The 12,512-nt window shown below is 48.6% G+C and overlaps 6 protein-coding genes across 6 annotated transcripts; 5 read left to right on the top strand and 1 right to left on the bottom strand.

Annotated features, from left to right (window-relative positions):
- Positions 1–1,364: 1,364 nt before the first annotated feature.
- On the top strand, positions 1,365–2,427 carry F4807DRAFT_113199 (Formyltetrahydrofolate deformylase). Its single transcript, XM_047992791.1, has one exon. It carries the CDS (start codon positions 1,424–1,426, stop codon positions 2,276–2,278), a length of 855 nt encoding a protein of 284 aa, XP_047858593.1. The 5' UTR covers positions 1,365–1,423; the 3' UTR covers positions 2,279–2,427.
- A 982-nt stretch (positions 2,428–3,409) lies between these two features.
- On the top strand, positions 3,410–5,179 carry F4807DRAFT_113218 (uncharacterized protein). Its single transcript, XM_047992792.1, has 4 exons — positions 3,410–4,037; positions 4,098–4,126; positions 4,186–4,326; positions 4,395–5,179. Exons 1-4 carry the CDS (start codon positions 3,833–3,835, stop codon positions 4,758–4,760), a joined length of 741 nt encoding a protein of 246 aa, XP_047858592.1. The 5' UTR covers positions 3,410–3,832; the 3' UTR covers positions 4,761–5,179.
- A 66-nt stretch (positions 5,180–5,245) lies between these two features.
- F4807DRAFT_113187 (TPR-like protein) lies at positions 5,246–6,762 on the top strand. Its single transcript, XM_047992789.1, has one exon. It carries the CDS (start codon positions 5,422–5,424, stop codon positions 6,601–6,603), a length of 1,182 nt encoding a protein of 393 aa, XP_047858591.1. The 5' UTR covers positions 5,246–5,421; the 3' UTR covers positions 6,604–6,762.
- F4807DRAFT_113184 (RWD domain-containing protein) lies at positions 6,762–7,896 on the bottom strand. Its single transcript, XM_047992788.1, has 2 exons — positions 7,704–7,896; positions 6,762–7,549 (listed from the first exon to the last, which is right to left on the bottom strand). The coding sequence occupies exons 1-2, from the start codon at positions 7,771–7,773 to the stop codon at positions 6,921–6,923; spliced, it is 699 nt and encodes a 232-aa protein (XP_047858590.1). The 5' UTR covers positions 7,774–7,896; the 3' UTR covers positions 6,762–6,920.
- A 136-nt stretch (positions 7,897–8,032) lies between these two features.
- On the top strand, positions 8,033–10,503 carry F4807DRAFT_406529 (ARM repeat-containing protein). The gene is made up of 2 exons (XM_047996304.1): positions 8,033–8,366; positions 8,423–10,503. Exons 1-2 carry the CDS (start codon positions 8,117–8,119, stop codon positions 10,258–10,260), a joined length of 2,088 nt encoding a protein of 695 aa, XP_047858589.1. The 5' UTR covers positions 8,033–8,116; the 3' UTR covers positions 10,261–10,503.
- Positions 10,504–11,198: 695 nt separating this feature from the next.
- On the top strand, positions 11,199–12,494 carry F4807DRAFT_406528 (uncharacterized protein). Its single transcript, XM_047996303.1, has one exon. It carries the CDS (start codon positions 11,597–11,599, stop codon positions 12,365–12,367), a length of 771 nt encoding a protein of 256 aa, XP_047858588.1. The 5' UTR covers positions 11,199–11,596; the 3' UTR covers positions 12,368–12,494.
- Positions 12,495–12,512: the final 18 nt, after the last annotated feature.

The raw sequence follows: 12,512 nt of genomic DNA, 5'->3' as shown, positions 1-12,512 counted from the left end.
ATTAAAAAGATAAATAAAGCATACGTACCCCTAGACGAACCTGCTAACGAGTCTTCGATTTCAATTTCGACAATGAAACCATCGTGTGTTTAGGATATCGCCTTTTCCTCCCATAGATGATACGGCCTCAGCTAGCCTTCGTCGCTCTATTGCTCCCTTGCAGGCGTATCTGTACCGATGACGAGAATACGAGTCTGTGGACATTAGCGGCAACTTGGCGAGTTGCCATGCTGTGTTGGCAGGTCCAAACAAACAGAACTAGATCCAGCTGGTTCAAATAGACTCTGAATCTAGTACCACACACCACAGTTAACTGCCCGATCGAGTGGGCCCAGCATTTGGTGATGGATCATGGGAATCAATTTTTTCCTTCATCGGATAAGATGTGCGTTTGAGCCGGGGTACTCCTCGCCTCAACACCGAGGGGCGTTTTTGGGGGCGTTGAACCCCCCAAATTTCTGATGGGAGTTGCAGTTGCAGTGGTAAAAATATCGTGGTACAAAATCAAAATGTGGAAGGTCATTGGTGAATAAGGAAAAGTCGGTGCGATTGCTCAAAAATCAATATACACATGTGCATGTATATTGGATGGATACATGTACCATGTCACTAAGTGTTCGCATCCGGTAAAATGGTAAGTTCACTTAGTTGACAACTTAAACTTCGGCTCGCTTTTCCGTGGCGGCCTAACTCAATATACACAGCTACCTAGTGCATATATAAAAAGAAACATTGAACATTTGAACGGGAGAAGTTTGCATGTAATTGACACGTTCTAGAAAATTGATTTTTTCATAGTTGCCGAAGGTTTCATGGATCAAGTCCCGTCCTTGCGGCCCGCTCATACATGAGACATATAAGCAAGCCGACTACGCTAGGAATATTATTGTCTAAGTCAACGTGATATTTATTCTTTGGCTATGAGGCTCATTGAACATTTATATTTGATTTCCGAGCCGCGAGCTACAAGACTCTTACTATCTTAGGAATTATCTATCTTTCATCTAGGGCAGCTAGGGTTAGTATTGGATTCGTAGGGTACATAGAACTTGCCAATCTGCTCAAGTGCTCTGAATACAGCGTTAGAGCACATTAAGAAGAGTCTTAAGCTCACATGGAGTTATTATCAATATGTATATCCAAAAAAAGAGTTAATACACCTGGGTAACTTCTTGCGATCTGCTCGACTCTCACTCTGATTCTGACTCATACAATATAACACTTAATTCAATATCACCTCTCATTATCGCATATTAATACCACTTAGATGCAAAAATGCTATGCATCAACCCCAACGCCGATCTCAAGCCGAAGCTAAGAGTTATTATCCAGGAGTGTGAAAGGGAGAAAATTAGTCATGTCATTGCAAAATACTAAAATTTTGATATTATCTGGCCTCATAAAATTTAATAAGTAACAAAAAATGTCTACAAGCGACGACCATATCCTCACGCTTTCCTGCCCGGATAAACCTGGCATTGTCCATGCCGTCACTGGGTTATTGGCATCCAATGGCCTCAACATCCTAGACTTACAGCAATTCTCAGACAGGACGTCTAAGAAATTCTTCATGAGAGTTCACTTTGGCCATGCTGCGTCGACGGAAAACTTGAACGATCCCATAGCCAAACTCGTATCAGAATTGGAAATAGACCAACATGACTTAAGACCGGCCAGCAAGAAACCTAGAGTCTTGATCATGGTGTCCAAGATCGGCCACTGCTTGAACGACTTACTTTTCAGAACTAAGACAAATCAGCTTGGCATTGAGATTCCCCTGATCGTGTCCAACCACCCGGAATTCAAGCCCCTGGCCGAGAGCTACGGTATTGAGTTCCACCACCTTCCGGTGACCAAGGACACGAAACTAGAGCAGGAACATCAGATCTTAGACTTGATCCGGCAGAACAACATCGACCTCGTGGTGTTGGCTCGTTATATGCAGGTCTTAAGCCCGGGGCTGTGCGAGGCGATGAGCGGGAAGATCATCAACATCCACCACAGCTTCCTGCCGTCTTTCAAGGGAGCAAAGCCTTACCACCAGGCATACGAACGTGGAGTTAAGATCATTGGCGCCACGGCGCATTTCGTGACGGCAGACCTAGACGAGGGCCCAATTATCGAGCAAAGGGTGGCGCGTGTAGACCACAACATGAGTCCGAAAGAATTGGTCGAAGAAGGAAGCAACGTCGAGAGCCAGGTTTTGGCCGCGGCTGTGAAATGGTGGAGCGAGAAGCGGGTATTTTTAAACGGCCATAAGACTGTTGTCTTCAACTAACAGCGCAACTTGCATCATATTGACCTGGCGGAAATTGCATGTTTAAATAAAAGCCTTTCGTTTCGAGTACATCATCATACACCTATTCATCGTAATAAGCGCTATGAGTCAAGTTATACCTTGAAGTTAACGTCTTCGAATTTTCGCAACATCCAGGTCTTAGCGTAAAGCCACTAGTGAAATCAAACGTTGAACATTGACTGACGATTTAGACCCATACTTCGGTCTCAGGCTGCGAGATGATGGGTGAAGATAAAGAAACGACGTCATGTAGACTTTCGAATTTAGAAATTGTCAATGGTTGCAGTTCCTTGCATGCGAGAGACTTATAACGACATAACATGTGACTCGGAGATAAGAAAGCCGACCAACAGGACTCTTCCGCTCCCGAGGTCCTATCTATATTTTCATTATTCCCATAAGGCAAGGACGGTGTCGTTCAGCTTCTCGTTAAGTCGTCCAACTGGCAGACTGGCTAGGTACTTAGGCTTACTACTTCAGGATGCATATGGATGCCCGAACACGGCGTGTTTCCTTGCCAGTGGCAAATATAAGCGTTGGGCGAGACCGAGGCTGTCGGTTAGTAGTCTTTTATGTTGTACAGTTAGCACCGCCATCTGCGCCATGTGTAGATCATCTCCGAAGGAATCTCATTGCTTTACTATACTTAACAATGATGTGCATCGATTCGAACCGCAAGATACCTAAGTAAGTAATAACTGCATCCTCGGCCGCCTCGGATCTCTTTTGTAACACCAAAAAGACGGAAAGATAAGAGAGACGAATAGATGTTGGCGGATTTGCGAATGTGAGTGTGCTGGTGTGTAAGGTGAAAGGGGGGTTAATTACTAGATCGGGAGGTTGATCAATTCCTAATTGCTGCAAGAAGGGACCTCGACAACATTTGAGGCGAACAGACGATGCAGGTCCCGATACTGGAAAGGTAATTCTCATAGGTACTAGATGAGAGAAACTGTAATTGTTGCATGTTGTAAGAGCAGGGATGCCCCACAATCAGCCCAAAGGGCCTTTGTACACGTAAACGAATGATTGTTGATTGCCCATGCAATCGTCAAACCAAGCCTTTAACCAGATTTTCAATCTTGGTACTTTACTTGGTATATTGGAAGGTCGGAATGAACACTGACGGTCAAGGCTCGAGTTTAAGTGAGAAATGAAGAAGAAGGTGAGAAAGTGAAAAGTGTTGCACGAACATTAAAGTCACCGCTCATCCGGGGGCCAGCCCTTCGCCCTTTCCGTCATATTACCAGAATCCTAGCTCTGTGTAAGGGTAGGTCCAAGTTCCAAGTTTAGGAAAGACCCGATCCGATTCTAAAAGATTTGTATGTACTTGCCTTACTGTGCTGTATGATTATTCATTCCGTTGGTACTCGGTCCTCAATTGCGATCATTCAATGTTCTAACCTCCCATTGTTCCACATCGTCTCTCCTTACTTCAACCTTGCAACACTTTGAATTCACTCAATCCACCCCTAGCCATATCGTCTTGACTTAATTGCTATTGCTTTATTTCGCGCAAAAGAGTACTTTACAATGCCAATTCGAAACCCATTCGCAAGGCGACCCGGTCTGCTAGGCGGTACCGAGGTCAAGGATGAGAACGTTCGACCCGGTGCGCTGGTTCCCGAATCTGCGCAAGCAGGCTTCGAAAAGGTCGACACAATTGGTTCCAAGGCATCTTCCTCTCTAAGTATTCGAAGCTCAAAGAGCCGAGACACCGGCGATTACAAAATGAGTGGTTAGTCTGTGCTATAAGACTTTGCGCCCGGAGAATATACAGTCTGACTTGCCATTCCAGTCGTCAACGACAGCGGGGTCTATCTCCCGGTATGCATTATCATAAGATGATAACGATTGTAGCACCACGCTCATGTGTCTAATTCTAGCCCTCTCCAACCGACGACAAGAGCCTCTGGCCAAGACGTTCAGCAGCGTCCCGAACATCCATGGATACCCGTAGCAGTTTTGGTGATATTGAGCATTTCTCCATCTCCCGCGAATCTTTCGACTCCTACCGCCGGTCCTTCGTATGTCATGCTTCCATACATTCCCCGCATCTACCTAGGTAAACATAGTAAACTAAACGTATTTAAAGGACATCTCAGCCAGATCGCCTGTCATAGTCCACGATCAACCCCGCCAGAGTCTTGATTCCGCCCGATTTACTCGATCGCAACGGATGTCAATCAGAAACCGTCCTTGGGACCCGCCCACCGCCGAAGAGGGATTCGAAGAAGTCGGATTGAATGATGACCAGAAGCAGCAACCGAAGAAGAGAAGTTTCTTCTCCAAATTCTCCGAGTCGCAAGAGCCTAGTGCGCCGCATTCCCAGAGTACTGGTATGGGTATGTCGCGATTCATCCCGGGACGCAAACGAGCGCAAAGCGGTCAGGGATCCGAATTGGGTCACATCGAACGACCCAAGTCTCGCCAGTCCATCGAAGAACAAGAAATGCAGTAATACCCTATGCCCTACACCTTATACCCTATATGAGACGAATGGATTGGAAACAATATGCATAGATGATTTTACGGAGTTTAGGAGGTACCGGATGGGGCTTCATGATATCTGAGCGATCGCTTGCCCCTTGTCCAACAGAGACTTCGATTTCTTCACACCCCGTCGCTCGCTTCTCTACCTGACGAGCTGATAGATGGTTAGGGACAAAAGGCAGATGGAACGGTTTAAACTGTGTAATCTGTGGTCCCCAATTGGGGAAAATTAATAATGAGATAAAAGGGTTCGGAATGGTACAGGATATCTGCTATGGAGAATCAGATACCAGCTCGTAATGACCCAAATATATAATTTCTACCTCAGACTACGACTGCTATTCGCATGTGCTTAGAAAAGTCTCAATATAAGCGCATACATCACTCATATTCATATCACTATTGTAATTGGTAAATTAATGGGCATTATTCGCTAAGTGGGGAGAAATATGTGCCCCGCCAATTTGCAGACCCCACGTTAAATCTTTAGTTCGCATTTAAGCACAGCTTGGGGCCGATAAGACTAAAATATTTCTTATCGGCATTATATCAAGACCTCTACACCAATCCGTCTCCCACCTTTCCGCTCGTTACTCAAATAAATTCAATAATCAGAATATTCCCTCACCATGGCACCGAGACGGCCGGACAAAAAGTCCAAAAAGCAAAAAGGCGCCATATCCCGGGCCGCGGGCGGCGATTTTAAGCCGGTCTCCCCCCAGGTCCTCGTCAAGGCCGCCGAGTTCCAGCTCCAGGAGGGCAACATCCAGGACGCGGCGGCGCTGGCGCAGAAGGCGCTCGAGCAAGCCCCCGCCGACTCGGACGACCAATTGCTCGCGCTGAACTTCTTGGGCCAGATCAACCTGGAGCTGGGCGACTTCGAGGCCGCGAGGGACCACTTCTTGCGCGCGGTCAAGATCGACGCGGACGGCGGCAAGGACGAGCAGGTAGGCGGCGGGCCGGAGAAGTTCTTGTGCCTGGCGCAGCTGAGCGAGGAGGGCGGGCGCGATAGCGTGGGCTGGTTCGAGAAGGGGGCTAAGGCGCTCAAGGCGCAGATCGCGGCGAGGGAGGAGGCGAGAAGTTCGCCGGGGTCGGGGTCGAGGAGGAAAAGCAGCAGCGGCGACGATGACGCGGAGGAGGCGATGCTGCTCGATGAGCTGAAGAAGAAGTTGGCGATGACGCTGTGCTCCGTCGCAGAGGTCTACATGACGGACCTCTCCTGGGAGGACGACGCCGAGCAGCGCTGCGAGGCCCTTGTTACTGAGGCTACGCTGGTTGCGCCTGATTTCGCGGAGACTTGGCAGACGCTGGCCAATGTGCGGATTTCGCAGGAGAGGGTCGACGATGCGAAGGCCGCGCTCACGAGAAGTTTGGAGTTGTGGAAGGATTTACCCCCCGAAGATCCATCCGTGCCCGATTTCCCGAGTAGAGTTGGTCTAGCAAGACTGCTCATGGAGGTGGGAATGGAGCAGGAAGCGATCGAAGTTCTCGAAAGATTAGTCGGCGAGGACGACCAGAGCGTCGAGGTGTGGTATCTAGGCGGTTGGGGTCTCTACGTCATGGGCGAGAAGCAGAAAGAAGCGAAGGCTAGCGAGGAGGACTGGAAGGCTTCATGGATATCGAGTCGCGTCTGGTTGAACCAATGCCAGCACCTATACACATTACAAGATTACGAAGACGAGCCGCTGGGTGAACACGCGAAGGAATTGCTTTCGCTTATAGCTAAGGAGCTTGGGGAAGCCCCTGCCGGAGAAGGCGACGAAGACGATGAGTGGGAGGACGAGGATAGTGATGCGGAGATGAAAGATTAGGTTTCTTCACGGCAATGGATGGATAGGGGTTCACTATAAATGGAAGATACCACGAAACTTAGGGGTTCTTGTCTTGGCATGAAATGGCGTTGGGGTTTCTAAAAAAGGGGCAGAGTGCCTTTCATCATGTTCATGTTCATAAATGAAATGAGACGATTCTCTGATATATCCGTAAAAGTTTTTTCCTCCGTTGCGCCAGAACTCCGAGTCAATGCTCGACCATGATTTCAATATATCGAATTCCATACTCGTTGGGTCTCCAATCGGCAGTTCAGAATATCTTTCAAAGCCGCCGAGTAGTGACCCATTGTGTCTCATCATGCCGCAATCTTGAGACCCTCAACTTTTTCAGAAGGGATATCTTCATCGTCATCGCCTTCGTCAACCTTGCCAACCAATCCCCGTTCCCATAATTGCCTACCCGTCAACTTAACCGGTTCCTTGACCTTGGCCTTCTTCAGCTCGGCCAGTCTCTCGTCCTCTTCCCGCTGCGCCTTCTCCTCCATCTCCTTCAAGAAGCCCTCGCGCCACTTCATGAAAGTTTCGGGCGTCACGGGCGTGCCGTGGAACTTCTTGTTTTCCTCGCGCTCTGCTGCTAGTAGGGCCTCCTCGTGCACCTTTAAGGCGGCCTCCTTGCGTTCCGCAATTAGTTGCTCGGCCTCTTCTTTTAGAGTGGTCACGAGCGTAAATATCATGGGCATGCCCAAGTTTTCCTGGATGGTGTCTTCGAGCCCTTTTAGTAGCTGCTCCTTTTCGGCAGCCACTGAGAAGTGAGGGTGTGAGGCGGCATTTTGGGGAGGTGAGAGATCGAGGATTGGCGCCTCGTCTGGGTAGTTTTCCGGATATCGCACATATAAGATGAGGGTAGGGGGCTCAGAGGCTTCCTCTCCATCTTCCTCGGGGAGGTCAAGCTTGATTGATATCCGGTATTCGGTGTCAGATATGTCTGTGCTTTGGTTAGATACAATTCTTCGGCGGGTCTCCAGTCATCGGTCCTAGCAATTTGCTTTTTTTTTGCTGCTGACTGGAGGTTCGGCGATGAATTATCTTCAATATGATGGCGGGGTAGTTGATCGTATGTCTGATATACTGTCACTAACCTGTGATTTCGTCTGGGAAAATGGATTCCAGAACCACTGTGCGCTCTTCTATTTGTTCTTCTCTCCCCATGTTGGCGCAATGGAGGCAATGTCAAACTAATTTATGAATGACACTTTGTGAAGAGTTCATATTTCAAATGAATGCTGAAGTTGCCTACCTAACCGGCGTAATCTGCACCAAAGCTGCCGTGTATATGCATGCGCTAAGCAATTTAGTGGGGCCGCGGGGTGAAGATTGTGAAGATAATGGTAAAGATAGCGCTTCACCGCCCGGCAATATAGCGGTTCCACTAAAACTTTTTTAGTTCTAGGATCGCAAACTCAAACCTCGAGCTACTCGCGCTCCTCAAATCATATTTCATCATCATCATTGAACAACTTGTCGCCAATTCTCCCTGTTGTGGATTCTCGCAATGGCGCCTAAAAGTGAAGCATATGGAAGTAAAAGGAAGCTTGTCGATCGAAGCAAAGATCATTCAAGTAAGAAGCCGAAGTTCGACAAGCGACAACCACAGCGAGAAGAGCTAGAGGATGAAAACGATGGTAGCGAAATCAGCGACTTTTCAGATCCGGATGACGGCGGCGCTCCCCTGAGCGACACAAAGCCGCAAAATAAGGAGTCAAAAAATGGCGATAACCAAGCTGGGAAAGTATTCGAAAAGGGTCCGTTTTGACGAGATCAAAGCTTACAATATGGCCGGTTTGCTGACTCGATATAGGCCAAAACTCTCGCGAATCCCATATAAAGCAGAGGCAACTTGCCCAGGAGCGCAAATCCCAGAAGCCTCTAGCCGATGACTTGCACCGAACGAAAAAGCTCTGGGAAAGATTGCGGTTGAAATCGAAAGTTCCAAAAGATGAGAGGCAAAAACTTGTCGAGGAGCTTTTCAGCATTACAACCGGTCGTATGAAGGACTTCGCGCTTAAGCATGATGCTGTTCGTGTCGTTCAGACCGCCATCAAGTATGCGACTCCTGAACGCCGGAAGATGATTGCAAAGGAGTTGAGAGGTACTTACCCTCTCTTGGCTGAGAGCAAATATGCCAAATTTTTGATCGGCAAACTTCTCGTGAAAGGGGACGACGAGGTCCGAGATATTATTGTTCCGGAATTTTACGGTCGAGTCCGAAAGCTTATCAACCACCCTGAAGCTTCTTGGATTCTAGACGACATATACCGAGGCATCGCGACTAAGGAACAGAAGGCCATTCTGTTACGGGAGTGGTATGGTCCCGAGTTTCATATCTTCCGACAGACAGGAGAGGGCGAGGCCGCTCCTTCGGCGGACCTTTCTCAAATCATTGCAGAACAACCAAGTAAACGGGGTCCGATTATGAAATATCTACTTGATTTAACGAATCAACTTATTCAAAAGAAGATGACTGGCTTTACGATGCTACATGACGCCATGTACCAGTACTTCACCAACGTGAAGCAGGGCTCAGAAGAAGCTAAGGAGTATATGGAAATGATCAAGGAAGACGAGAACGGCGACCTACTCAAGAACATGGCGTTCACGAAATCTGGCGCCCGACTGGTGTGCTTGCTTCTCGCCCACGGAACTGCGAAGGACCGGAAACAGATTTTGAAGACATACAAAGACACCTTCCAACTTATGTCAAGCGATCCCAATGGACATTTGGTTATTCTTGCTGCTTATGACCTAATCGACGATACCGTTCTAACTTCCAAGTCCATCATATCCGAATTGATAGGCAAGACGGAGCAGGATGAGGTCACCAATATTGTCATCAGTATCAATGACCCCAATGCGCGCCTCACCATTCGGTATCCACTTGAGGGTACATCTAAGGCACTGTTTGACGCTGGCCGTGCCGATGATTTGAAGCTCCTCGAGGAGCTCTGGGAGATTCGAAAGACTACAAGCAAGAAGGACCCCGAGGTCCGTCGAAAGGAGCTTGTTGCAGCTTTGTCACCACATCTTTTGGCTGCTATTGCTTCGTCGCCGCAAGATTTGATTTCCACTTCACATGGATCACAGATGGTCACTGAAGCCCTCCTTTCTTGCGTCGGAGACAAGTCGGAAGCATTACAGGCCGTAGCATCCACCGCGAAGGGAGATCCCAGCGAAATAGAAGAATCTGAGGCGGCCCTCACCCCTCGAGAACACATATCAAAAGCTCCTCACGGCGGACGTATGTTCAAGACGCTGATAGCTGGCGGCCATTTCGATAAGGCAACACGTCGCATAATACCAGTTGATCCTCCCCTTCACTTCGCAGACATACTCTATCCCATCATTAAAGATCACATAATAGCTTGGGCAACTGGGCCGAGTTCATTTGTGGTACTAAACCTCCTAGAATCGGATGACTTCTCCCACAAGGACGAACTCAAGAGCATACTGAAGAAAAACAGGAAAACACTAGAGAAAGCGGCGACAGAGGAAACGCCGGAACAAAAGGCAGCGAAAGAGGACGCCGAGATGGATGGAGAGAAGAAACCGTCCAAAAAGGGCAAGAAGGCTGGAGCGAAAAAGGAGGCTCCTGTTGGTAATATGGGCTCGAAGCTGCTATTAGAGCAGATCAAGGGATAGATACGTACCATGATTTAGACATAGGATTTTCGGAATTATGAATGAGGCATTGTTACAGCCCTGGTATCACAAATTTTGAAGTCTACATTTCGGCAGTAACCGTGGTGGCTTAGTTCCGATTTGAAGTGCAGTCTGAGCTCCTTGGCTTATTTATTGCGGCAATGATAGTTTCTTAAATAAGTTGTTCCACGGGCTATGTCGTGTTTGATCGTGGCTATAGTTCCACAGCACACCCTTTGCTACCTACTTGGTTGCCTCACAATTACGTTGGCTTGTCCTAATGCATGCGTTTTTTCGTCTGAAGTAATGGGATGAAGAGATGATTTAGAATTTGAACATTTTTTTCTCTTTTACCTGCTTGCTAGTCTATAGTAGCTTATGCGTAGAGGAATGAGAATGGATACATATAACTAACTAGTAGAAGCATACTGTATGTTTCAAACTAAAAGCAAACAACCATCCTGGTTAATTCCCCATGAAGCTAATCTTAGTAGTTGTTTGCGGTTGTGGGAGATGAAGGGAAGGACTTGTTACACAATCGACGTTTTCAAGCCGGCATATATATCCTAAGGGGGAGCACATCGGATTCTACCAAGGTCGATTACGCTTCTTCAAGTATTATAGAAGCGCAAATGTATACCGTGTCACTAGGAGGGGTGAGCGTGGGCAATCTTGCTCAAGTATCACTTCATCAACCTCAATAATCGGTCCTTCTTCATAAACGTTCATCGATTGTTCTCATACTTCCTATTCTACTTCAGTATATAGAGCAAGTTGCACTTACTACGACCACCAGGGTAACCTGAGATGTCCGACTACCGTCGTCAGATATATGCAGTCGATCCCCCATCTAGCCCAGTTGAGTAGAAACCTCGAGGGTTGAGCGAAGCTTATGGTATTTTTCGGAGGGAGAGAAGGATATTTATAGGCCCACATGAATCGACTTTTAGTTCTCAAGGAGGAGTCATCGTTATCGTCTTGATATTCTTCTGACCCCTCAGATGAGGCTCTTTGGTACGGGTTTGCCGTCCGTCACCTACCCAAGTACTTGGACTAAGTCAAGCCCAAGCTTCCGAGTTTCTGCTATCTAGTTTCCTACTTTCTATTTAATCATTGCCACTCTACCGTGCGCTTTGACAACCCATTTTCACCTACCATCTGCTGGTGAACGACCGAGCGAGTCTAACCACAAGTTTCTTTATCATTATTTTTACTCCTCGTCGTTCACCTTCAGAAGCTTTACATTCACCTACGATAACAACAAAAAGTACATCGTGGTTTATCAAACCACCCTTATTCACACCCTTATTATCGCTCTTCCCCTACCACCATCATCATGGCATCTATGGGGATCTGCGAGTTCGGGTTCCAGTTTTACAGCTGCGACAACGGCTTCAAGGGCTGCTGCCGCGTCAACGCGTGCGGTCCAGACCAATGTCCCGAGGGGCAGCGAACGACAACTTCGTACCCAGTCCCATATATCGACTCGTCGACCAAGGCGAACACCGTCACGCCTTCGGCGACCACCATCTTCACTAATACGGAAGGCGGCAGTAACGGTTCCAGCACACGGTCGACAGCCACTACAGAAAACACCTCAGAGTCGACCACGGCAACAATACCGCAGACCTCGTCACCATCATCGTCTTCCTCACCATCCGCTTCGACTTCAACTCCTTCACCCTCTACACCCTACACAACTCCTGCGCCGCCCACCGTCTGGGTCCCAATCCCAACGAGCGCACCTCAACCCAGCGCCAGCAACAGCAGCGGAGAGCACCCGCGCCTCAGCGCGACGGCAATCGCCGGCATAAGCGTAGGCGGCACCATGGCCGTCGCCCTGCTCGCCCTCATCGGCTTCCTGCTGATCCGGCGCCACCGCATCGCGCGGCGCAACGCGCGGGCGCCCGCAGCGAACCCGTTCGCGTTCTCTTCCAGGGACGCCGAGGGGTTCATGGCCGACCACCCCATGTGGCGCGAGGGGGACGATGACAAGGTCCAGGACGGCTTGGCTAAGGGAGCGGCTAGGGAGACCGGGGAAGTTAAGGTGAACGAATTGGAGGCTAGGAAGAATACTGGCTTGAGGGGGCTGTATGAGTTGCCCTAGCTAGGGAGGGGATGAGGAAGAGACGGGAGTAGGGGGGGAAGGTAGAGCGGGGGGTTGGTCGGACGCTCGTTCTTGAGGGCTGTGGGACCGGCGGTGGTGGATGAACAGGAGAAGACTGCAAATGAGGACCGAGCGATGTTTGAGG

Source organism: Annulohypoxylon truncatum (genome assembly GCF_022578515.1).
Source record: "Annulohypoxylon truncatum strain CBS 140777 unplaced genomic scaffold F4807scaffold_2, whole genome shotgun sequence".
Lineage (NCBI taxonomy): Eukaryota > Fungi > Ascomycota > Sordariomycetes > Xylariales > Hypoxylaceae > Annulohypoxylon > Annulohypoxylon truncatum.
The sequence above is the reverse complement of the archived record's forward strand: the minus strand, read 5'-3'. Positions and strand labels throughout refer to the sequence as shown.

Excerpts from the sequence above, each read along its gene's own strand:
- F4807DRAFT_113199 (XM_047992791.1), top strand. The coding sequence starts at position 1,424 with ATGTCTACAAGCGACGACCATATCCTCACGCTTTCCTGCCCGGATAAA.
- F4807DRAFT_113218 (XM_047992792.1), top strand. The coding sequence starts at position 3,833 with ATGCCAATTCGAAACCCATTCGCAAGGCGACCCGGTCTGCTAGGCGGT. Across the intron at positions 4,038-4,097 it reads CGGCGATTACAAAATGAGTG|TCGTCAACGACAGCGGGGTC; the intron begins GTTAGTCTGTGC and ends TTGCCATTCCAG. Across the intron at positions 4,327-4,394 it reads ACTCCTACCGCCGGTCCTTC|GACATCTCAGCCAGATCGCC; the intron begins GTATGTCATGCT and ends ACGTATTTAAAG.
- F4807DRAFT_113187 (XM_047992789.1), top strand. The coding sequence starts at position 5,422 with ATGGCACCGAGACGGCCGGACAAAAAGTCCAAAAAGCAAAAAGGCGCC.
- F4807DRAFT_113184 (XM_047992788.1), bottom strand. The coding sequence starts at position 7,773 with ATGGGGAGAGAAGAACAAATAGAAGAGCGCACAGTGGTTCTGGAATCC. Across the intron at positions 7,550-7,703 it reads TTTCCCAGACGAAATCACAG|ACATATCTGACACCGAATAC; the intron begins GTTAGTGACAGT and ends ACCAAAGCACAG.
- F4807DRAFT_406529 (XM_047996304.1), top strand. The coding sequence starts at position 8,117 with ATGGCGCCTAAAAGTGAAGCATATGGAAGTAAAAGGAAGCTTGTCGAT. Across the intron at positions 8,367-8,422 it reads TGGGAAAGTATTCGAAAAGG|GCCAAAACTCTCGCGAATCC; the intron begins GTCCGTTTTGAC and ends GACTCGATATAG.
- F4807DRAFT_406528 (XM_047996303.1), top strand. The coding sequence starts at position 11,597 with ATGGCATCTATGGGGATCTGCGAGTTCGGGTTCCAGTTTTACAGCTGC.